The 23,638-nt window shown below is 44.3% G+C and overlaps 1 protein-coding gene across 2 annotated transcripts; it reads right to left on the bottom strand.

Moving 5' to 3' along the window:
• Positions 1–1,123: 1,123 nt before the first annotated feature.
• On the bottom strand, positions 1,124–12,783 carry LOC307078381 (uncharacterized protein). Of its 2 annotated transcripts, none has more exons than XM_079740148.1 (20): positions 12,482–12,783; positions 10,828–12,011; positions 10,193–10,326; positions 8,701–8,865; positions 8,076–8,400; positions 7,835–7,956; positions 7,171–7,199; positions 6,877–6,911; positions 6,452–6,626; positions 5,159–5,318; positions 4,791–4,926; positions 4,652–4,686; positions 4,424–4,505; positions 3,919–3,953; positions 3,508–3,577; positions 3,303–3,380; positions 3,126–3,139; positions 3,004–3,037; positions 2,567–2,682; positions 1,124–2,269 (listed from the first exon to the last, which is right to left on the bottom strand). In XM_079740148.1, the coding sequence occupies exons 1-19, from the start codon at positions 12,488–12,490 to the stop codon at positions 2,577–2,579; spliced, it is 2,928 nt and encodes a 975-aa protein (XP_079596274.1). In that variant the 5' UTR covers positions 12,491–12,783; the 3' UTR covers positions 1,124–2,269; positions 2,567–2,576. The 2 variants fall into 2 exon arrangements, with proteins under 2 accessions (XP_079596274.1, XP_079596275.1); XM_079740149.1 differs by having other exon boundaries at positions 10,828–12,008.
• Positions 12,784–23,638: the final 10,855 nt, after the last annotated feature.

Here is a 23,638-nt window from a genome sequence, read left to right as displayed (position 1 = left end):
ACGCGGATGAATGAATGAGTGATTGATTGGATGCCCGGTGTAAAATATGGGCTGGTGCCACTCAGAATACCCCTCAATTTCTCACCTCTCCCTTTACTCTATTTTTTCCTTCATCTCTCTCCCCCCTTTGGAGAGAGTTCCCACGATTAACTTTTGTGAAACCGTACAGATGTGCTGGAGACCTGCTGCACAGCAGTTGAAACTGTTATCCTATCAATCTGTTACCTGAGCATTCTGTTGGATCCATTACCATGAGGTGGGTTGGTGAAGACAAGCATTAAGGAATACCTCATTCTGATGTGGACAGTTAAGAGTACTGCCCTTTTAGAGCACTACTAAAGTCCACCATGTTTGGAAGGATCTGGTTATTTTGTTGCCTTATGAGAGAATTCTGGTGGAGTCTGGTTGGAGGAGAGAAGAGCCATTTTACTCAGCTGAAACCTCTTGATCGCTAGTGTTGCTGTGTCTCTCGTTTTGAGCTAGAGAGCCCCTGAGCAACACGTCTCTCTGTCTTTCCTCTCTGGCTGGTCATACAGCATTATACAGTATATCTACTGAAAGAAAAAAGTGAAACGCTGCCACCTGCTGCTAGAATTAAGCAACTGCATACAGAATGAGATGGACTATGAACATGTTACCCTCATCGGCTGTGAACCTGATCGTGTGCCCGCTGTATAGTGTACTGCTACAATCACGTTAGTCCAGTTATGCATTTAGTATGGAGCCAACATATTGTCGACCTATAATAAAGGCCAGTGTGTTGCCAATGATCCATCACGGCACGGATCGTAGAGAACTACTTGGATGTAACCAGTAACTGCAAGTTAACTGAAGTTTTTGCACTACTGATTGTATGGAGCTACCAGTGGTATGTTGGTCACTTCTGTATTTGTGTGTGTGTGTGTGTGTGTGTGTGTGCGTGTGTTTGGTTGGGTGTGAGATGGGAAACGCTAGGCCTAACCTATAAGCTGCTCCGGGCCAAAGTGGAGTACTTTCCACCACAGAGCCGCCAGTTATGTTGGTCTGTGACAGGGACTTTATGGTCTGTGCAGAGGTGTTCACCTCCTCCGTCTGAGAGGCTTTTTTGGGGGGATTTCTGTTGTTACGCACTGCATGGCGTTGCTGTTCTGATTTGCACTTTAATTTCTATTCATTGTAAATTCATTGCTCACTGAATAAATTAAGCAGTATGGTAAAAGGTATTTTCTGTTTGTGTTTCTCTGACACATTTATCAACACATACAATCCAAAGGGCTAATTTTCATCTCATTATCTCAAGTTTGACATCAGAAGTAATATCATACATGAAGGAGTAAATTTGGTCCCAAAACTCGTGAACATCATCACAATCATGCGTGCTGGAACATTCTGTGTAAAACGATTCGTAATCCATTTCCCTTGGTGTGCATCCCTAACAAAATAATGTATAAGTCATGGAGTGTATGATATATTATGTATTATGTTACTGATAGTTGGTTATTATTTTCTTGAACTTCCCATCTGACAACTTAATAAACTAGAGACTTTGATTTAGGAATAATCAAACCAAACTGAAAATATTAAACAGTATTAAAAATCAAATGCAACAACATAGAGATAAATATTGTGACTATGACAACAGGTTGCATATCACTTTAAAATGTTAACTATATTTCTGAACGTCTCCAGCATCCTGGTATAATTATAATAACGAAAACAAAAATATGTATACAAAATAGTAAACAGGCAAAGTGAGGCTCTGGCTGCAGCAACAAAACATCAGTAAGTAGGCCTACTACAATTAGTGTATCACCTTTTAGCAAACGAGCTCCACCGTTTGTGGGTAAAGGGTTGAGCTCACTTTTTTATTCTGTATACAACTACACATAAAAATGTGACCCTGTTTAGAATCAGATGTACTCAAGTGTCAAATGGACCTACTACAAGTGTCAAATGGACCTGTGTTTTTCCATGATAAAGTGTTTCTTTCTTTGATCAAGTAGCATTGGACACATGCCTTTCTGAGCTTGTTGTGTTTTAAAAGTAGATACATTTCCATATGGTATATCAGAGACCACTGTTTCAGTTGGACATCCGCTGTGTGTAAACCTTTCTCAGAGGTCAATTTGTAACTTCCCACACACATCGACTCTCTCAAAAGTGTTTTTGACACATGGGATCGATGAAAACTGTGACCAAGACCACAGGCCATTTGTTGCCCGTTGGCTGTCACACTTTGTAGGATGTCAAGCTTGCATGGTGATCGGACTGATCAGCAGCAGCTTTTTGTCTGTCAATGAGGAAACAGTAAAACCATTTAGTTTAACTATGTCACGCACACACACGCACACACACTCGCACACACACACACAGACACACACACATATACACACGCACACACACACACACGCACAGACACCCACGCAAACACATGCACACAGACGCACACACACACGCACACAGACATATACACAGATACACACAGATGCACAGAAAATTACAGAAATACACTTACACACACATGCACAGACAATTGCACAAGCACACACACATTCACACACAGGCTAGGATCCATGTGCCCACTCACCTACTGGGTCTCACAGTGATGTCACATTTTCAGGGTCCGCATAGAGTTCAGGGGGAGGCAGGATGAGCATGTCGGATATGTCCCTGTTTAATTCCTCTGTGGGACGAGTCTCAGGCCTGTTGGGAGACAGTCAATGTTGATATCTCAATGTCTCTCTCCCTTCCTGCCTCTCACTTTCTCTTCTCTTAACAGGCTCATACATACACACCCTCTCTAAGAGACAGACCTGCTGGTCTATGCCTGGTCTGCCTCCTGCTCACTCACAAAAAAAAACCTTTCTCTCTCTCTTTATCTCACTCTCTCTTTCTTTGCAGGTCCTTGTAAAAACACTCAAACACAAACTTCCAGAACTCGTCTGTCAACTGGTTACACAACATGCCCTGAATTTGTGTGTGTTTGTGTGTGTGTGTGTGTGTTTGTGTTGCAATGTTACTTACGAAGAAACAGTTTCTTCCTCCACAAGCGTGTGACCTGAGAATATAACCAGGATAGGCGTTATGTTTAAAAAGTGTGATTCTCCCAGGTTGCAAAGATTCTTAATACTTAATATTTTACTTACTGGTCTCTTTAGTGCTGTAGTGGGATTGAAACATTGAAAGAGATTTAGTTCAAAGACACGTGTGTGTGTGTGTGTGTGTGTGTGTGTGTGTGTGTGTGTGTGTGTGTGTGTGTGTGTGTGTGTGTGTGTGTGTGTGTGTGTGTGTGTGTGTGTGGTGGGTGGGTACATCATGCACACCTGGTAGTCGGCTCCTCCGCCACAGGTTTGGGTGAGTGGAAGAATGTGGTCAATTTCTGAAGTGCTTCATGCTTCGGGCTGAAAAACAACAGCCCAGTCAGACAACTTTGTGAGTGCAGCAGGATGAACGACTGGCTGACTGACTGACAGGTGAAACGAACAGCAAAGTTGTATAAGAGAGTTGGCAGAAGCTAGCAATACTTACTGCATAGAAGGGTCCTGTGTGCTGATGTCACTGTGACTGTGCTGGTGGACTGCACTTAGCTCATTGTTCCCTAAAAGACCACAATCCATAAACAACATGGAAAACCACACTTCACAGCACTAAAAGGAATATATGATAATGACATCACAAATACTTCTTGATGTTTAGTTTTAAGTCCCCCGATAAACAATGATTATTTGCTGTAATCAAATGCAGTTCAATGCATACACTGTATCCTGTCAGAAGGCGCTGCCTGTTACATCTAGTATAAACTAGTGTTATCTGTAGCTTTTGTTTACTCTATGACTCCCCCAAGCTCAGATAAGGGGAGGCTAGAAGATAAAATATTCTGTAGCCGTCATAGCCTTAAGGGTCGATTTCGGACTTGGATATACTTGATTACTGTCTTACCGAAGTCTGGCATGGAGTGTGTTCTTGTGTGGCCCCTGTAAGTGAACAACCAATACCAATTAGACGTACGTACGTACATGCACACAATAAACACACACACACACACACACACACACACACACACACACACACACACACACACACACACACAGGTATGGACTTTAGTCTCTACAGATAAAAATACAATTTAAAATAATAGACAAAAAGCAATAGTGATATGAACACACAGCACTGGAAAAGAGAGAATAACATTGTAAACCTTTGCTATAAACAGGTAAAATAATAATTTTAAAGGGAAACATTTGAAGCAGAAATGCTGCACTAAGTAAGGACCAAACTTTGTATTGGAAAAATGCACGAGGCACATTGCTCTCCACAGCTTGTGTAAAATAAAGGAGGCTTCACTTCAAGAGTGTTTAAGAGCCATGTAGACTTTGGCTTTATCCAGCGTTAATCACAACAACAGACAGGGTCAAACTCATCGTTCAATACGGTGTGGGCTCACTGGGGAGTGAAGGGCTCTACTGAGTTTGTGGGTGTGAGAGGGTCCTCGTCATCACCGGTCCACTCCTCGCTGTCGTCGGTGACTACACACACACACACACACACACACACACACACACACAGACACACAGACAAACACACATACAGAGACACACATACATTTTTACTATGGGGTTCAGGGTTCAACAGAACCGACTTTTAAATAGGATTTTGAAGTTGGGACACTTACAGCTTCCTGTAGAATCTGGGGAATGGTTCGAATGCCTAAGGAAAAATAGGCAAAATAGACAAAAATGTATCAAAGTGAGACCCTGTAATGAACCATTGGAATGGTAGCACTCTCCCTTTCATTGCGCTCATGTACTCACCTGTTGCTCATGATGGAGGCTGCCCCATCCAGGACGCTGTTGCTGCTGCTGTCGGGGTATGAGGTGGCGGCTCTCTTTCCCATCTGCATCATCTCCTGGATATCCAGCTCCACGTGGTCCACTGATATGTAACCGTCTGAGAGAAAACCCGTCCCGGGAGCGTTAGCATTCAGGCCATGATTTGCAGCAAAGGAGTGTCTACCACTAAACCGTAGCAGGTTAAGGTCTAACTTCAAGGGATAACCCTAACCCTAGAGATAGGCCAATAGGAATCTGTGTAATGCCACTGAGCTGAAGAAATTAGTTTGATGCTATTAATAGTGCAATACCTTTGAATACATTTGTTTTGCAGATGTCAAGTTACTCACAGGTGTTGCTATTGTTCCGGGCGAGCCATTTCCCCTTGGGGCACTTGGTTGTTCGAATGATGCTGATGTTCTCACCCCTTTCGACTGGCAAGTCATTTTTGCGGCCCTTCGTCGTCACGGTTACCATTGCCTGGTACATAGCCTCCTCCTGGCCTGTGATCTAAACCAGTGAAGATGGGGGAGTGCATAAACCCTGGTCAATAAATTCAATATGGGTAGGTCAAGGAAAAAGAGAAGGCTTTATGTGTTGTAGAGTGAAGGGTCGACAGAGAATGGCATGCTAATAACCGAGAGAAATAAGAAATTATTCATAATACAAATATGCAATATTTCCTGTCAAGTCAGACTTTATGATGAAAAGACCAACTACACATGCATAGTATTTATTTTATTGTGTGCTATCAAAATATATACTAGGCTTTTAAGTTCAAACATGTAGCACACTATTCTATTGAACACCACATGGAGATATTCAAGATAATAGCATTATCATTTAGGTAAAATTTCGGTTTGCTAAAGTCTACTTGTTCTGAAATAGTTAACCAAAGAATTGGCCACACATTAGCTCATTATTTTAATTGCCAGCAATGCTAACACATTAACAGAACACAAAGACAGATGAGGCCAAATACCACAGAGTAGAGAGAGAATGTGTGAGCCTCCATCTGTCTGAGCATGAACAGCGTGTTAGCGGTGAGCCTGACTTCCACAGCAAAAGGAATGAATTCAGACAGGTTTGCTTGCTGTGACCTCTTCTCTCTGTTGTCCTCAACCACTCTCGTCTCACTCTGTTGTCTCTGTAGCAGTCGTCCTCCCCCTTGTCTCTCGCTCTCGATTGGCCTCCCCCTCTGTCTCTCTTTATCGGTCGTGTTCCCCTCCGTCTCTCGTTTGGTCGGCCTCCCCCTTGTCTCTCTATCTTGGTCGTCCTATCCCTTGTCTCTCTATCGGTCGTCCTCCCCCTCTTATCTCTCAGCCGTCCTCCCCCTTGTCTCTCTCTCTTGGTCATCCTCCCCCTTGTCTCTCTCTCGATCATCCTCCCCCTTGTCTCTCTCTCGATCATCCTCCCCCTTGTCTCGCTCTCGGTTGTTCTCCCCCATGACCTTCTCTCGGTTGTCCTCCCCTCTGTTCTTCTCTAGGTCATCATCCTCCTTGTCATTCTCGGTCGTCCTCCCCCTTGTCTTTCTCTCATCGTCCTCCCCCTTGTCTCTCTCTCTTGGTCGTCCTCCCCTTTGTCTTTCTATCGGTCATCCTCCCCCTCCGTCTCTCTCTGTGTCCTAAAACAACACAACTCACGTTGAACTTCTTCTTCACGTCATTCTCCTTCTTCTCCTTCTCCTTCTGCTCCCGCTTCTCTCTTTCTTTCTGCTCCTTCAGCTCCTTCTTCTCCTTCTCCAGCCGCTGCTTCTCCTTCTTCTTCAGCTCTTTCTCGTCTGGCCCATCAGATGCAGCCTTTTTGTCTGAAGTTGTCCTGAGTCGAGAGAGAGAGAGAGAGAGAGAGAGAGAGAGAGAGAGAGAGAGAGAAAGAAAGAAAGAAAGAAAGAAAGAAAGAAAGAGAGAGAGAATGTCCATGCAGGACATTATAATGGGATAATAGGATGTGGGTGAGGCTGCGGGGAACAGAACAAGGGTGTTGCTAATGGAGATAGAAGGCCAGTCACTGAGTTGACAACAAAGCTGTGACAGCAGAAATGGGTCAGACTCAGACGTGTGGGCCTTACTTGCCAAGACGGCCTAGCTTGCTCTTCTCTTCTTTCTGTGAAAGTAGAATGGAGATAAGGATATGTGCTAAGCCCTGCCTCATTTCAATTACAAAACACAAACATACGCATGCACACACACACACACACACACACACACACACACACAAACATACACACATTCTCACCCACATAAGCACACACATGCACACAAACACACGTTTAAACATATCTACTGCACATTAATCAGAGAATGTGTATAGAAACTTAATTAAAAGTTGCAAGTAATGCGCTCTGTATTGGCATCCTGCTTACTGTTGGCTGTTGGGTGTCATCATATGGATCTGTTGAAAAGGGGACAAATACATGAATAATATATTTAAATGTTGTCTTCTTGCCATGATCCATAGGCACATTATGTATTATAGATAACATTTATTTTGGGCTAGACAGAGTAAAGCAATTGACTATTCAAAGGTATTCAAATTGCCACTGTGACACCTCTTGACTAGACATTCACATTAATGAAAACTGAAGACTTTTATAGTGTAAATGCCTTACATCCAAACCCTAAATTTGAATACAATCCATTCATGAACTACCTATGCAGACTTCCCCTAAGAAGGATTATTTTTGTGGTTGCTATGACGTCATTCATGTATGCATAGGAAACAGGTTACTCTCAATTTATTAGTAGACAAGTTTTGATAGTTTGAAGTCTGAAATCTTAATTCTGATATGTTTTCTATTTGACTTATCTTTTATAGCAATACTATTAGATCTGACTACTACACTACTTAACATAACTCTCATAGTTAGGAACTTGACCAAAGTCTGAAATCTGGTTTATTTGAATTTGATAGCTACACTATTTTTCTTAATTTGGATAGCTATGCTTTTGGACCCGAGGCTAATAATAATACTCCTTGACACAAAGCTGATGTTTGATGGCTTGGAATACATTTTAAAGAGTCCTTACTCTTTGGTGGTCCTTTGCGCTTTTTTGTTCCCTCCACCTTCACTTTCTTCTTTGTGGCAGGCACGTTGACGTCTTCATAGAAGTTCTCGGAATTCTCAAATACGCTGCTATTTGCTTGCAACCTTGGTGAGCCAGAAATGTAGAGAAACAGAAGTAAAAGCCAAGGACTCAAATTCAAATATATAAATCAAATCAAAAACCCAAATGTCCAAGCATTGACTCAATGGGGGCGCAAGCTTACATTGAAGTCGGTTGATTATCCTGAGTGCTATGGGCAGATGAATCAAACACATCCTGACTTTGCTCCTCTTCTGGAATCTCCCGGAATCCTGGCGCTTCAAACTCTGATGCCAACGCTCCGTAGTCCTCATAGGCTGAGTTAATGTTGTTTGGAAGTGGGTTTCCGGGATTGTGGCTGTTTGGAGTACTGTAGTCCTCGTTTCCCCAGGCATACTCAGATGGCTGAGGAGAGTGGGGCTCGGGGGAGTGTGTGTCCTCAAACTCTGGGAGGCCTTCGCTGGTTTCGTCTTGTTCCCAGGACTCCGGAGGGGTCAGGATCTCTTTCACTAAAGGGAGACGCAGGTGACCGCAGTGAGAATCGTATTAAACACATAACACATAATGTAAAGCAGAGACAGCTCTGTCTTATACGTGCCGTTTGGAGAGCAGTCAGAGACTTTATTTTTATTTTTTATTTCCCATTACTAAAATCCAAAATATCAGCCCAAACAGATATAAGCGTTCTTATTGTGTAAAAGTTGAGTTTCTGGCAGCAGAAGAAAGTGCTTAATTTTATCGTAGCCACACAAACTGCCTGTACATTATAGGAAATAGCTTGTGTTTGCGAATTATGTTGACATATTTACCCTCCAGGGGCGGAGACAAGTAGGGAGTCAGATTGACACTGTGGGGCCTGGCGGGTTTTAGTGGAGGGGGTCCAAGAACCTGGGGGTCAGGGAGGGCCCTTCTGGGCGGAGGCGGAGGGACCACCATGAGCTCTGGCATCACGTCAGGACCCTCTTCAGACATACCTTGCGACACAAAACATACCTTGTAAATACATTTACAAAGAGGTTTCAATAGGCAAAGAGGGAACAATACGTGAGATAAGCTAAGCTCAATTTTTCAATGAGCAAGAAGCCTAAGCAGTCAAACACAATGAAATGAGTTGACGTCTATCACCTCACTTCCACAGACATTTTGTCATCCAACAAATTATCCTCCTGCTGTGGTAAGGTATACAAAAGCAAATCAAGATCATAGAGAGTTCCTCTACAGCTGCAACAATCTTCTGATAAGGTTACCACACAAACAGGCTCAAAATGTCAACCAACAGTATCATACATTCAAGTCCCCATCCTCAAAAATCCTGCAACGTGCTAACCCACAGCTGGCTAGCTTGTTTAGTCAGTTTGTCTCAATTCAATCAATGTTCATTCCTACTACGTTATTTTTGACAACTGTTTCATGTTTTATTCAAATATCTGGTGTGTCAAACCAGGTCAGATCATTTGATTCCTTGAAAACATAAATTTCTATCTAAACTTGTATGTCTGGTGAAACTATGACAGACCTTTGTTAGACGTTCATCCGGAAAAACATACTTATATGTTATCTACTGTGTTCAAATTAACAAGCAAATGTATAGAACAGACACCCACATCCCCCCACCCACCCCCCCCAGCCCTCCCCCCCCACACACACAATTCTAGACTATAGACTATCATTAGTGTTGACAGCACCACACTGGCAAAAGCCTTATATTAATATCAAATGTGCAATTGCATTGTGCAATACTTACACACATTAAAACTGAAATACAGAAGGCAGTGATTAGAGTGAGGCAGCTGGTTAAAATACATCGAGCTGTGATCACGACTCATCTCAGAGAGTCTACAGTTCCACGTTCACATTACAGACATGTTCGGCATTCCTCCTAACAGCCTCGCCTTCTGCTCGTCGTTTCTGGTGCACAAGAAGTATCTAGGTGCTGTTATGCATTGTCTCCCTATTTAAATATTTGGACAAAAAAACACTGCTGACTTAGGACCTCCTGGCAACCACTGCTGTGCGCATACCACATTTCAGTTTGCAGTTCAAACGCTGCTACGTGTCTATGTGTGTGTGCACCTCGCCAGCTGTACAGGTATGTTAGTAATATTGAGTGGAGAGAGAGCATACCATTGTAAAATAGTATTTTTGATGATTACGAGAAGTGGAACCAAAATGAAACAAGAACATACGGTGATAGACTGAGGATGAAGTGAAAAAGAGCAAGGCGAAGAGAGACAGAGGAAGAACGAGAGGGATTGGGGGGGGGGGGGGGGGGGGGGTCAGATGGCTTTCTTCTGTACATACTGTTCACAAAACCGTTTACGTGGGCTGCTTTCGAGTTCCTATGATCCTCATAGTCCAGTGGTGGCAGATCAACGAGGCTGCCTGGGGGAGGGAATCCTTCTGGAGTTGGGATCATTGGATTTGAAGTGAAGGGACTGTGGAGGAACAATGGACCAGTGCAAGTTTATTCAGCATTATTCATTGCCGTGGCTCATTAGCAAGATAAGACAATGAGGGTATGCAGGTGAAACTACCCCTTCAACAACCTAAACAAAGGTTACCAAACAATACCACTGAAAAGTAATCTTGAATCCAGCAGTCTTACTTTGCTAGCAGATAGCAGAACTTCTCTTTGTTACAGAGATAAATTCCACCGAAGAAAAATCCATTTCTGTGAGAGGGAATTTTAATTGAATCCAAGTGTAGATCCATAATGTCCATTCACACAGTGTTGATTTGTTAAGATTTACACTTTTTTACAGTTTACTACTACGGCCGAGTTTGCGATGGCTGTTTATCGTCAATTACGCGCTTACGGATCCCCGCCCCCAGCCACAGGAATGGGCGGAACAAATATGAAGCGAAAGCCAGCGTTGAGCTCGTCTGCCAACAGACTTTAGATGAATCTAAAAGGGTGCTTGAGACATATAGCTCACCTGGCAGCCTTCTTGCGAGCTTTCTCCAGGGCTTGGAGGATCCTCTGGTCCGCCGGAGTGGTCCTCTTCCCGGGGGTCTTCTCCGCCGCCCGCTCCAGGGCCGAGGACAGGGCAGATGCCGGACGCTCCATTTTGGGAGATGCCGAGAGGGGCAGGGCATCTTCAGCGGTGGCCGTTATGGGGAGCTCCTCCCCTTTGTGGTCAACCTCCACCCCTGCTCTGGCGGAGATCTGCCCCGATCTGAGCAGTGGGGGGCTGGGGTCGGAGGGTGCCGGGCTGGGGGCGGCCACGGAGCTGAGCAAGGGGCTGTTTTGTGCGGAGTGATGGACTGAGGAGGGTGTGGCAGATCTGGGGCTGGCTGAAACAGGCGCGGCGGGGGCGTGCTCCACCTCTGATAGCGTTTCTGTCTCTTGACAGGGAGCCGTGTGCATTGCTGGGACATTGTCTATGAGGGAGGCATAGGAGGGGCCGTTGGGAGGGGTGATAGGGATGAAGTTGGGCGGCATGAGGGCTGCCATGGGGTTGTACTCGGGGACCGTGGCGGAGGGCAGCGTGTGCGCTGCAGCCGGGGCTCCTACAGAGGGGAGGGAGCCGCTCGGGACCAGCGGAGCCAGTCCACTGTGGACGTCTGGGCTGGGTGAGTCGAGAATGGGTTCAATGTCCATCGACCCTCTCTTGGAGTTCTTCTTGAAGCCTGGGAAGGTCATCTTCCTGAGGGTGCCTTTTGATGGAGGCGAGGCAGGCACCAGCTCACTGGACTCTTTGGATCTGAAATGGAGCAGCCCCTTCTTGTCTTTCCCGCTCTTCGGCTTGGGCGGGTCTTTATCCTCCACGTCCTGCTTCCCTTTGCTCCCCTTCGTGGACTTTCTGTCCTTATCATTGCCGGCTTTGGGCTTATCGTCGCTCTTCTCCTTGGTCTTGGTCAGCGGTATCAGGGGCTTCCAGCTGTCCTTCTTGTCCTCCTTGAAGACTACCCTGGGGGCCCCCGCCATCCTGGTGTCTAAGTTGATGGAGGTGAGAATGGAGGGCCGGGCCCCTGCCGGCAGGTGGTGGGTGGGACTCTGGGGAGGGGGGACGATCTGGGGTTTCTCTGGGAGGACAGGTCTGTTTCTGGGTTGCCTCAGGAGTTTTTCCTCATCCTGGAACTTAGCCCTCAGGGCGTTGAAGTCCATTGTGTCGTCCTGCTTGGGGGGAGCATTAGGCAGAAAGAGCACATTCACAGTTATGTAAATATAAAGTGATAGTATAATATATTGTATTACTTACAATTGTTATTGTTAGTTAAAAGTGATTTTGATTTCTTCCAGTTGTAAAATGGAAGAAATCGGACTGTCTTAATGTTCTTTCAAGGGTTATCAAAACCACTATTAGTAATAGACTCCCAATTACACACACACACACACACACACACACACACACACGCACGCACGCACGCACGCACACGCACACGCACACACACACCGGATTAAAATATTGTTTTTATATTTGTTTTGTTTGTTTATCTGTTGCCTTACAACAAAAAGAAAACAAACACAACCATTAAAACGTATATGTAACCTATTCTACAGATCAGTAGGATATCAAATAATCATGTCGTAAAGCAGTCTTTTCAATAGAATGTCGTAAAGCAAGTTTTCAATAGAATCAATCGTACCTTATCCATTGCGCTTCAGGCCGTCAGGTGTTTATATTAGACAACTCCACTGATATTCTCATTTGCCTCTCATTCCGGATCCAACGATTATTTCCTCTTGGTAAAAAATAATAATATATCGCTTCAACAAACACTATGTAAATGACTGAACGATATATCGTTTCTCATCTACTTGAAGGAGATGTTGGAAGTCTGGAAGTATGACACAAACATCAGCGTCCTGTGCTCTGCTCCGGGCTCATCGCGTTCAGGTTTCGATGTGAGAATGAAGTTGATGCGCATATCCATCCTTACCTTGCCGAAACACTCGTCCAACGAGTCTTATCCCGGTGGAGGATTTAATGCCTCATACGGACAATCGACAGCTCCCGGACTGGTTTTTACCTTCAGGAATGTGGCTTGTCTGGCACAGCGTGTGCCATGAATGTGAGTCAGTCTTCGTAGGTGTGTGTGGCAGGCCTCCCGAGTAGGAAAGTGTTTTTAAACTATTTACTAACCTACAACAGTAGAGATTTCCATCGGTTAACACAAGATGTAACTTTTACAAATAGCTCAAGGAAAACCATCGAGTGGGCTGTCTCTTTGGAATTGAAACGGATATGTTTGAGTAACTTATACCGAAATCCTTTATAAATATGATAAATGATACTGTAGCTGATACCTTACATTCCAGGCTATTGACACATACCCCACAGCTATTCAAGAGGGTATTCAACACACACACACACACACACACACACACACACACACACACACACACACACACACACACACACACACACACACACACACACACACACACACACACATACTAACTTATAGAACAGGCTAACAGCTAAATACTTGTGCTGTGGGACCTTTAAGGGGAGCAGAGAGCCTGTGTACTATGGTTGTAGCTTGTGGAGAAACAATAGGACCGTTCCCATTGGTTGATGAATCCCCCAGGTATCAATGGCCTGATTTAGGGCTGTGTCCTGTGAATTTCTGACGTTTCAAACAGATTTTCCCAAGGTTAATTGTTAACCGTTTGACCTTTAAAATATCATGTTATGCACACGGACGCATACACACACACTCCAGAGTGTACAAGGGACATTCCAGAATTGGAGGACATTTTCTGTCCCATCCATGAAATTTCCAATAATCCATGCACAAAATACTAAAACATGCACTTGTTGTGTAAATTATACTTGTCCTGAGACAAAATGTAAATATAGTTGTAGAAAAAGTGGTTCCAAAATATTACTTAAAATACCAAATAGCTCTCGAGCACCCCCTTAAATGGCATTTTTCTCTTGTCCCACCTTTTTGATGACCAACTTGCATGTCAAATGTAACAGTTAAAATAAGTTTTAAATCTACTTTTTTTGGTATGATTTTGTTGATATATGTCTTTTGTAATTGTTAAAGTAATTTGTTTAATCATCAACATAATTTAAATAATAGTAATTATGCACTGAAGTTGTGTCCCACAACATTCGTGCAGCCCTGTTACATAAACCAATTTAGCCTGACAGTGGAAAAGAAAAAACAGTGAGGCACATGACACAGAGGAAATGACATCATTACACCATTTGCTAGCACCATGGGTAGACGAAAGTTACGTAATTTCTTATATTTTTCATATTTTTCCAATCTTTTCAGCCTTGATTGAGTGTGTCACTCTGACCAACGCAACCCTGTTAATCATATTATCAAAATAAGACAAACGAATTTCAAGTTTTTTATTTTTATTTATATAACTAAATTTTTCCTTGACCTAGACAGTAACATCACATTCCACAGCTAGCATCTATACCTGAGAAAAAGCTAACATTAGAATTGATTTGCAACCCTGTTACTTGCAACCCTGTTACTGTAATTAGAGTAACAGGGTTGCACTACAGTAACAGGGTTGCATCTCCTTCAGTTCACTCAGAAGGGATAATCTATTATCTATAGTAAAATTGTATAATTGTATATGTATTATTGTGTATGTATAATTTAGCATGATGATCGTCATCATCAGCAAACGGTGACAAAAGGAAAGAAGAAAATGCAGAAAAGATTACTGGTGGATTCAATGAAGAACTTCCATTTGAAGTTCCTGGCTGAGCAGACCATCCTCCGTCTATCATACTCACTGTTCTGCACACTTCGCCCCTACTGGGTTGTGCATCCAACATTGGCAGATCGTGAAACATGCATGTGCAAACAACATGAAAATCTAGGCTTTATTGCGAAAAAGCTTCACCAGATGCACATCATCGACACATCCAATTTGGAGTGCCTGACACAAGCCATCACGTGTGACACCACAAGCAAGCAATATATGTATGGGGAATGTGAGGAATGCAGCAATAATACCTATGCACCGATCGTGTCTCCTACCTTTAGTGGGCCACTGTGGACAAAGAGCACAAAAATGATCCTGGAGCAGCGGTAGAGGTAGGGGACGTCTGCCCCTACCTCCTTTTGCACTGTATCTGCATCCAGACTGAAGGGACCACCTGCCATATGGCAACACCTGGAGCCCATCCTGAGGGAAATCCGAGAGAGATTCCCGGATGTGACAACCATCCATTTTTTTATTGACGACCCCTGCACATAGTACAAGCAGCGTGTTAATTTTTACCTCTTTTGTACTGATATGTTCAAAAAGGGGTTTACAAGAGGAACATGGATCTACTTCGAAGCCAGCCATGGCAAAGGTGCCCCAGATGGTGTGGGTGGCACATTGAAGAGGAGGACCGACAGGCTTGTCAGCCAAGGAGTTGATATTCCCATGGCATTGTCCATGTACCAAGCTCTGAGTGAGGGACAATCGAAGCTGAAATTGTTTTACATTCAGGAGCAAGCTGTGGAGGATGCAGTAAAAGAAATGCCAGCTGACCTTCCAGCTGTACCGTCCACAATGAGGCTCCACCAGGTGGTCACTCTTTCACCTGGGAAAATTCTCTACCGTGACGTCAGCTGCATGTGTTCGGCAACAGGGAATCTGGAGTGTGATTGCCAAAAAACAAAGTGCTTCAGTTTTAATCCCACAGATGACCACACAGAAGACCCCATATACAGCACACCAGAAGAGGGGGAGTGGCACAGTCCAGAGGTTGTGGGGAAATGGTGTGCCCTGGTGTACGACCACACCACCTACCCAGGGATTCCCAAGAGGTGAATGAGACCCACTGCCAGCTGAAATGTATGCATTGAGTGGGGGAAAACCGTTTTTTCTTGCCGTTGAGGGAAGATCTCCATTGGTATCCCTTGGAGGATGTGCTGACCCTCATTCCTCCCCCAGAGAACGTTACCTCACGCCACATGGCCATCGCAAGAGAGGTATGGGATACTCTGGCCAGCCACGAAAATTAAATCTGAACATTATAACATCGGCTTTTTAAAATATTGATCAGTTCATGACTACTTTTGATAAGGCTCATTCATTTTAATGCCAGGTTGTCAGCCTACTTTAATATGACTATTTTTTATGTTTGTCCATTGAATATTTGATCAGATCCAGTTTGTGGTCTTGTTGACATGTTTATTTTTTTTTAATCATTCCTACTAATCCTGTTGATCCTTCATCAAAACGATATATAAAATATTATTAAACAACATTCCTGTGGTCCTGAGTATTTATTTGTCACATTTATGTCATGATCTACAATCAAAATGAATGTATCCATTCAACCGTTACTTTGCGCAACCCTGTTACCCTAATTTCAACCCTGTTACCATATCATATTTATTAAAATAATCTTAAATTATTTTCTCAGCTCACAAGGGTTTAACCTATTGTCCTTTTAATAGTTTGAATGATTATATGCATAATGTATTTGAGCAAATATTTGAAAATAAATACTGAAATTAGTAAAAAAAAAAACATGTGACTATTGAAAAGTTGGGCAAGATAGATTTCAAAAGTTGCTTAAATTAATATAACCAACCCTTACGCCCTAATTTCAGATAGTCAACCCTTATCTGAAATTAAATGAGTATTCAATGTGAATGTGACTTTCTTTACTTAATGGTAAAGGATTTACTCAACAATATTTTAAAGTATACTTTTTTCAGGTTCCTGAGTATTCGTAACAGGGTTGCGCCAAGCATAGCACACAACAAATAAAACATCTCAAAAAAATTGTACCTTTGATGCCTGAGCTGGACGAATCAAATTATTTGATGGTTTATTACCTGTTTTTCTTAAATACATAACAGAAAATTAAAAAATTAAGGGTCAATTTTTCAAAAGTGTTGATGCCTAAATTGTCCTCCAATTCTGTAATGACGCACATACATAGGATGCCGTGAACAAACTAACTCTGGACTGTTAATATTGCTGTGCTAACTGTGTTTATGCATCCTGCAGAGAGGCGCTGGTATGGAAATAAGACAGAGGAGGAAGTAAATGGCCTGGCTGGGCATTCAGCTGCTAATTAAGCTTATGGCATGTTGCATTAGAGGCTTTCAGAGCAGCACTTCGGAGACATGACAGCTCATTAAAGCAGCCTTGAGTTACAACACAATAGTGTGCCCCCGCCTTGCTTTCAAACACACAGGGGTCACCTCTGCCAGACACAAACCATTAGTCTCTTTTTCTCTCTCCCTCTCACTCTGTCTCTCACGCATGTAAATAACTACTCTAGAGGAGTAAAATAAAGTGTAAGTAGACATATTAGTCATTTGGGATGTGTTTATTTGCAACAGTAATACATTGTGGAATACATAAGATCAAAACAAAAGAGAAGAAAAGCAAAATCATCTAAAAATCCACTGTAGGATGCATCATATTCATAATGATAAAAAAATGATGTGTCAATTTTTACGCTTAAGAAACCGTTAGCTGAGGTAAAAGTTAAAACAGGGTCTAGAAATGTTACGGACTCAAAAACAACGCTTTCCCTTTTTAAATCCATTTCACTTTTCGCTCGATCATTTTGTTTGTTAATCAAGATAATCAACACCAAAATTAATAAGTCCAAAAATTAAAAATAAATAAAAGAGAAATCAAATGAGGCAGCGGACTGAAGGCCATAAAATAAGGAGTCCAGTTCCCACCCCCCCAGCAGGGTCACTGGACTGACCCTGCTGTACCCACTGGTCACTGGCGCTACGAGGTGGGCGGACCGGGTTCTACACGTGATTGGACGTAGAGCAGGGGAGGGGGTTCTACAAGTCACATGGCGAAGCGGCTGCTGTCACATGAGCAGTCATGCTAACTGCAATACACCTGTGCAGTGTAAGGGTTAATGGGACCTTATGTTGGGCAACAAAGGGTTAAGATGAGAAACAAGGGTGTTGTGTGAAGCAAGGCTCAGGGGACTGAAGCCAGGGGTGAGGGTCAGGGGAGGGGGCGCTTTGAGACAGGACCCGGAAACATAAGTAGAGGACGAACGTTGATATTGCTTGGGTAAAATCTATAAAGAGTTTGCATAACGGAAGCCTTCCTATTTTATAGCACAGAAGTCCGCTGGACCAAAGGATTCTTGTTATCATTATTTACAAAATGAGCTTGGCAAACCATGGATCAGATGCCTTAAAGCCATGTACACTCTATTACTCCTATAGAGCTGCCCCCGGTGGCCGGATTTGACTTATAAAATAAAAATTCATTTTTTTTGTCTTCATTTATTTGTTCATTTCTTTTCCATTTGTATTGTACAAAAGCTATAGAGAGTGGACAGTTCAATCACAGAATCTGTTTGATTTGCAACATCCATGTCTTCACAGATCCCATTCTGTAGCACGTATAGTCCTCTGGCCTGTGTCAAGCTGGCCACTTACACATGTTTGGCCAATCAAATGTTTGCGTGTGTGTCAAATGGTATTTTGATAGGTGTATATGTAGTAGTGTCTGTTTTTATGATTTGAATGTGTGTGTTTGTGTGGGTGTCTGATTCACATATTTGTATGTCTTTCTGGGTCTTCGTGAGTGTTGAACACCAACATATTGGCTCTGAACCCACACACGTCCCCTGTACCTGTCTGTAAGTGCATGTCTATGTATGGAAGTGCATGTCTGTGTATGTATTTGTATGTGAGTCCCTCCAGTTGTCTCTTTCTGCATATTGATCCAGCAGACACTCACATGTATGGGGAAAAAACAAAACAAAAAAACGCCCGACCAATCAGATGGAGGGATCTTCCAAGCTGAAGCAGTACATTTGTCCTGGTAGGCTCATTAGAGTCTAGCTCCTCCCACTGGATCTCTGCTACACGCACTAATTCATTCCCGTGTACGTGAAATATGGTCGCTCTTATACCTTCCGGTGTCAGTGTGTGTTTATGAGTTGAGTAGTGTAGTCGGTGTTTGCCGTGCACACTCACGCACACACAAACACACACACACACAAACACACACACACACACACACACACACACACACACACACACACACACACACACACACACACACACACACGCATAGGTGGATGGATGAGGAGTTGATCTGGCCACAACTCTGGTCTGGGAAATGTCAGAGGTGGAGGAGCGAGTAAGAGAGAGAAGCAAAGAGAAAAGGGGAGGGGCTGGATGGGTGTAGGTGGAGCAGGTCTGTCTGTAAGTGTTGGCCCTTGGTGTTGGGACAGATTGAGGAGCAGGAGGGAAGAGCATTTGGTGACGGATATCAATCTCATATAAGGGGAACCAACCATAGGTCTTTCTATCACTCTCGCTAACTCAACTGAGATGAGGAGGAGGAGGAGGAGGAGGAGGAGGAGATGAAGGTACGTAGGCTAGAGGAGCTTTCTCTGGGGAGGTTGTTAGACAGTGGAGAGGAGGAATGGCAGTGGTACCGTGCAGGGGCAGAGTCGGGCTTTACACACTCCCACACCCACACCCACATCCACACTCACACACACACACACACACACACACACACACACACACACACACACACACACACACAGACACACACATTTGCACCACCACATACACACACACTGAAGGTTTCTGTTGGTTTGCCAGTTGCTGGTCTGGTTCTGACGTCTCTTGTAGCTTTTTTATTTTTTCCCTTTGTTGACCTGGGCATAGAGTGGGTCCTTCCATTTCTGGGGGAAAAAAATGAAAACAGCATTAGAAAAAAACCTAGACTATACACAGAGTCACAGAGTCGAGTAGGTCTACACGTCTTCACATTAACTCACAGAAAGCAATGTGGTTATTGTTTGAACTTAGCTACCAATGCTAGGCCTAATATCCTCCTGATCAATTAAAATATCTTATTAGCTTGCATTTCTACTCTGGCCAGCAGGTGGCAGTAGAAGACTGGCGTCGGTTTTCTCAAAAGTTATCGCTCAGTTCATCGGTGCCCATATAGAGCTCTCAGAGAACAACAGACCCTTCACACATAAAACCTAATGTCTGTATGTCTGTGGCTGCGTGTGTAATTGGTATTGAGTTTCTATGAGTGGTTGCTTGCCATTGTGTGTGTGTGTGTGTCTGGGTGTGTCTCATTGTGAGAACGGAGGAGCATGTGCCAACATATTGGTATCTGTGTGTCGTGTGCGCAGTGATGCATTTCCATCCGCGTTCCCTCTTCATTCTGTCTATCCTGTGCCTTATGAATCAGTGACAGGCGAGAAACAAGCTGCCTAGTAACACCAGTTTGTGACTCACTGCGTCTATAATTTACTCGAAACCAAGCAAGCTGAAAATCGCGCTTGACAATGCAAACCCCTGAAATCGGAGCACATACGACTTAAGTAATCATACAATGGGTGTGATTGTCATACACCTAATTACCAGCCGATCAATCCGCCACCATGACAGGTGGATTGGAGGCTCATGATTGGTGCTATGATGATTTCCGGAAGACCTCTCTTTCTCAGAGTTCCCTATGAGGCCCAGATTGCTAAGAGTATATCTTCTGTTTACAGGTCGTTCAGACCTGAAAAACTTAAAATCGTATTTAAGAAAAGTGTACTGCAAATGGAGTTAGTTCCTTAAAGGTCCCCTGAACCTATACCCATATCATTCATTATATTATGTTTTTTTCTCAGGAACAACAACGGCTTAGCACTGATTCTACACCTTTATGTTAATATCACTGTATCATTCTATGAATATGCAAATTGGAAAACGCCCCCATGTCCTCAAACGCTAGTGCTTAAATGCAAAAAATAATTCCCTCTTACAAACATCAGCAACATGTTCTTATAAAAAAAGACAAAAATAAACAATGGAATGTTTTGAGGGAGTGGACAGACTTTCCAAGATCAGCGTCCTTGTCCAAGTTAATCACATTTTATTTGGTGAATCGAGTAGTACAATGACAAACTATTCAACCTTCCTTGAACCAAAAACTTTTGAAAAATGACTAACTTTCCAGTCTTTTGCATTATTTTCGCACAGTAGACACTTCTTGAATCAATGTGTGGCATGACATGACCACCAAAACCAAAGCGGTTCTGCAGACCTATTCTCATTTAGAGAGTCAAGGTTCACTTCCGCTATATCGGAGTGATGCTCAAACACAAAAAAAGCTGTTGGAGCTGAAGGGTAGTTATGGTGGCATTTGGAGAGGCTTGCCAGACCCAGACAGTCAGCAGAAAAGAGATGCCAGCACCACTGAGAGACCGAGAGAAAGAAGGGTGACAGAGAGATGCTGAGAGCAGCAGTGACAAGGCCAAGCATTCCCAGAGCGCCCAAGCTCACTATCGGGCACTGCGCCTCTACATCATTCAGTCCATGCTGCCAACGGTGCTGGAGGAGGTGATGGAGGAGATTATGGAGAAGGAAGAGGTGGGAAAAGGAGGGGGATGAGGAGGTGGAAGAGTAGGGGGTGGAGTTGGCGGTGGTTGAGATGGTGGAGGAGATGAAGGTGGAGGTGGTGAAAGAAGGGGGGAGGAGACGGGGCTGGAGGCGGTGGAGGTTGAGGAGAAGTAGTTGGGGGAGAAGGGGGAGGGGGGGAGGGGCGGAGGCGTTGGAGGAGGAGAAGGAGGTGGAAGGAGTGGAGGCAGAGGTGGTGGAGGAGGTGAAGGCAGAGCTGGTGTAGGAGAATGTGATGGATGAGGAGTGAGTTGAGAATGGGGTGAAAGAGGCGGAGGAGGAGGAAATGGAACAGTATGTGGATGAGGAGGGGAGGGGGTAGAGGCAGGTGGTGGAGGTGGACGTTTGAGTTGTAGGAGCAGGTGGAGGTTAAGGTAGTCGAGAAGGGGCTGGAGAACGAGGTGGAGGAGGAGGAGGAGGGAAGGGAGGAGCAGTTAGTGAAGAGGGAGGTGGTGGAGGAGAAGGGACTCGAGAATGATTTAGGGGATTAGGAGCAGGATGAGGTGGAGGAGGAGGTGGTGGAGGATGAGGAAGTAGGGAAGGAGAAGGTGGTGGAGGAGGAATTGGTGGAGGTGGTGGTAGGGATGGAACTGGAAGAGGTGATCGAAGAGGAAGTGGAGGACGAGGAGAAGGAGGAGGGATGGGCAGCTTATCGGAAACAAAAATCAGAGCCTTCAATGTGTGCTTTATTAGTGTGTTTGTGTGTGGATTTGTGTATATGTGTGTGTGTGTGTGTGTGTGTGTGTTTGTGTTAGAGAGATTGTCTGTGGAATATCCACAGACAATCTCAATACACATGAGGAAAGACACACATTCTCTGTATGTGTCTTTCCTCATGTGTATTTATGTGCATGAGTGCGTGTGTGTCCCTGTGTCCCTGTGTGCCTGCGGTTGGTCCTGACCAGGGCATTCCAGCAGAGCATTGTGGGATTTCTCTGTGAAGCGTGGAAGCAGACCATTTCACGGTAGAGGCCTGAGCGCCCGCACTGGACACCATGAGATCAGCCAACACAAAAATAGAAAAACACTTACTCCCGCGAAAGCCCCAACACGTGTACGTCTGGCCCCTACTGTGGGACGACAGGCAATCACAGCCAACCGCAAACACAAATACTCACACCTACACACAAACTCACACGTTTTTGGCTGCAATCCGGGCACAGGTGGCTGTGGCAGCAATCACAGGTGTGTTTGGCTGGGGAATAACTAGGTCTAATGCACAGGTGTGTGTTTGTGTGTGTGTGTATATCTGTGTGTGTATGTGTGTTATGACTGTGTGTGTGGGTGTGGCTGTGTGTGCGTTGTGCGTGTGTGCTTGTGTGCATGTATATGTCTGTGTGTGTGTGTTTTTGTGTGTGCATGTGTGTTTTTGTGTGTGTGTGTGTGACTGTGTTTGGCCGTGTGTCTATGTGTGTGTGCGTGTGTGTTTGCTTGGCAAGGTGTCTTAAGTAGTTGTGATTGAGCACATAAACACCGTATGGATGCATCTTCATTAGACCCGAACCAAAGAAGTCCAGTGTTCCTACCTACAACCTCACAGGAACAAAAACGACTTCCTTGAGTTTACTTCAGTTTCCACCCCGCACAAACACACACACACACACACACACACACACACACACACACACACACACACACACACACACACACACACACACACACACACACACACGAGACTTCAACTCAAACCTCTCAGTGTGACAAGCTGTAGTTGGGTTCACGTGTGGGACGCACAGGTTTGTGGAACTACACATCAGAGACACTAGTCACCACTCTCCCTTCTACAGCCCAAGATGCCATCCCCCTTCCCCCTTTACGGGGTTGGGGTGACGAGGAGGCGTCTTGGCCTTTAATTAAAGCCAATTATGTCCGGGCAGTCATTAATCTTGGCACCCCAGCATTAACTGATGAAAAGATAATCATTAAAATTTTCTCTGTGTGAGACTGGCTGCCAACAGCTATCATTAGGAAGCTGCTGTATTGAAGTGTGTGGGCAGGGGGGGGCGCACAGACGGCGGTTCGGAGGCAGGCACCAACATGGCTGCCTGCCCGTGTGTATGCATTTGGACAGAAATAGTGCAAGGGTTATGCCGTCGAGGCTGCACTTGTACGTTTTTGCATATGTGTGTGTATGTGTGTGCGTGGGTGTAAATCGTGTCTTGACGCCGCTCTGCATATAATGTACCGATGGTCTCCTAGGAGAAAACGAGCAGTATGTGTGCACAACTCTTTGCTATCAGGTCATGTGAGCTAAGGCCCCTGGGGTTTTGTTTTTAAACTGCCTCCATGAGCCGCTCTGAGTCTACGCTGCGTTGAGTCTTCAACTATGCGTTGAGTAACACGGCAGTCTTTTCATGTTGTTATCAGTGGGGATGATGTCTGTGCTCTCTGCCACTTACTGTTCCCCCGTCC

Source organism: Pollachius pollachius (assembly GCF_949987615.1).
Source record: "Pollachius pollachius genome assembly, chromosome: 7".
Taxonomy (NCBI): Eukaryota; Metazoa; Chordata; class Actinopteri; order Gadiformes; family Gadidae; genus Pollachius; species Pollachius pollachius.
This window is presented reverse-complemented; position numbering and strand designations above follow the sequence as displayed.

Coding starts and splice junctions, on each gene's coding strand:
- LOC307078381 (XM_079740148.1), bottom strand. Junction 7,957..8,075: donor GATAATCAACCGACTTCAAT/GTAAGCTTGCGC, acceptor TGGCTCACCAAG/GTTGCAAGCAAATAGCAGCG. Junction 4,506..4,651: donor CCCAGATTCTACAGGAAGCT/GTAAGTGTCCCA, acceptor GTGTGTGTGTAG/TCACCGACGACAGCGAGGAG.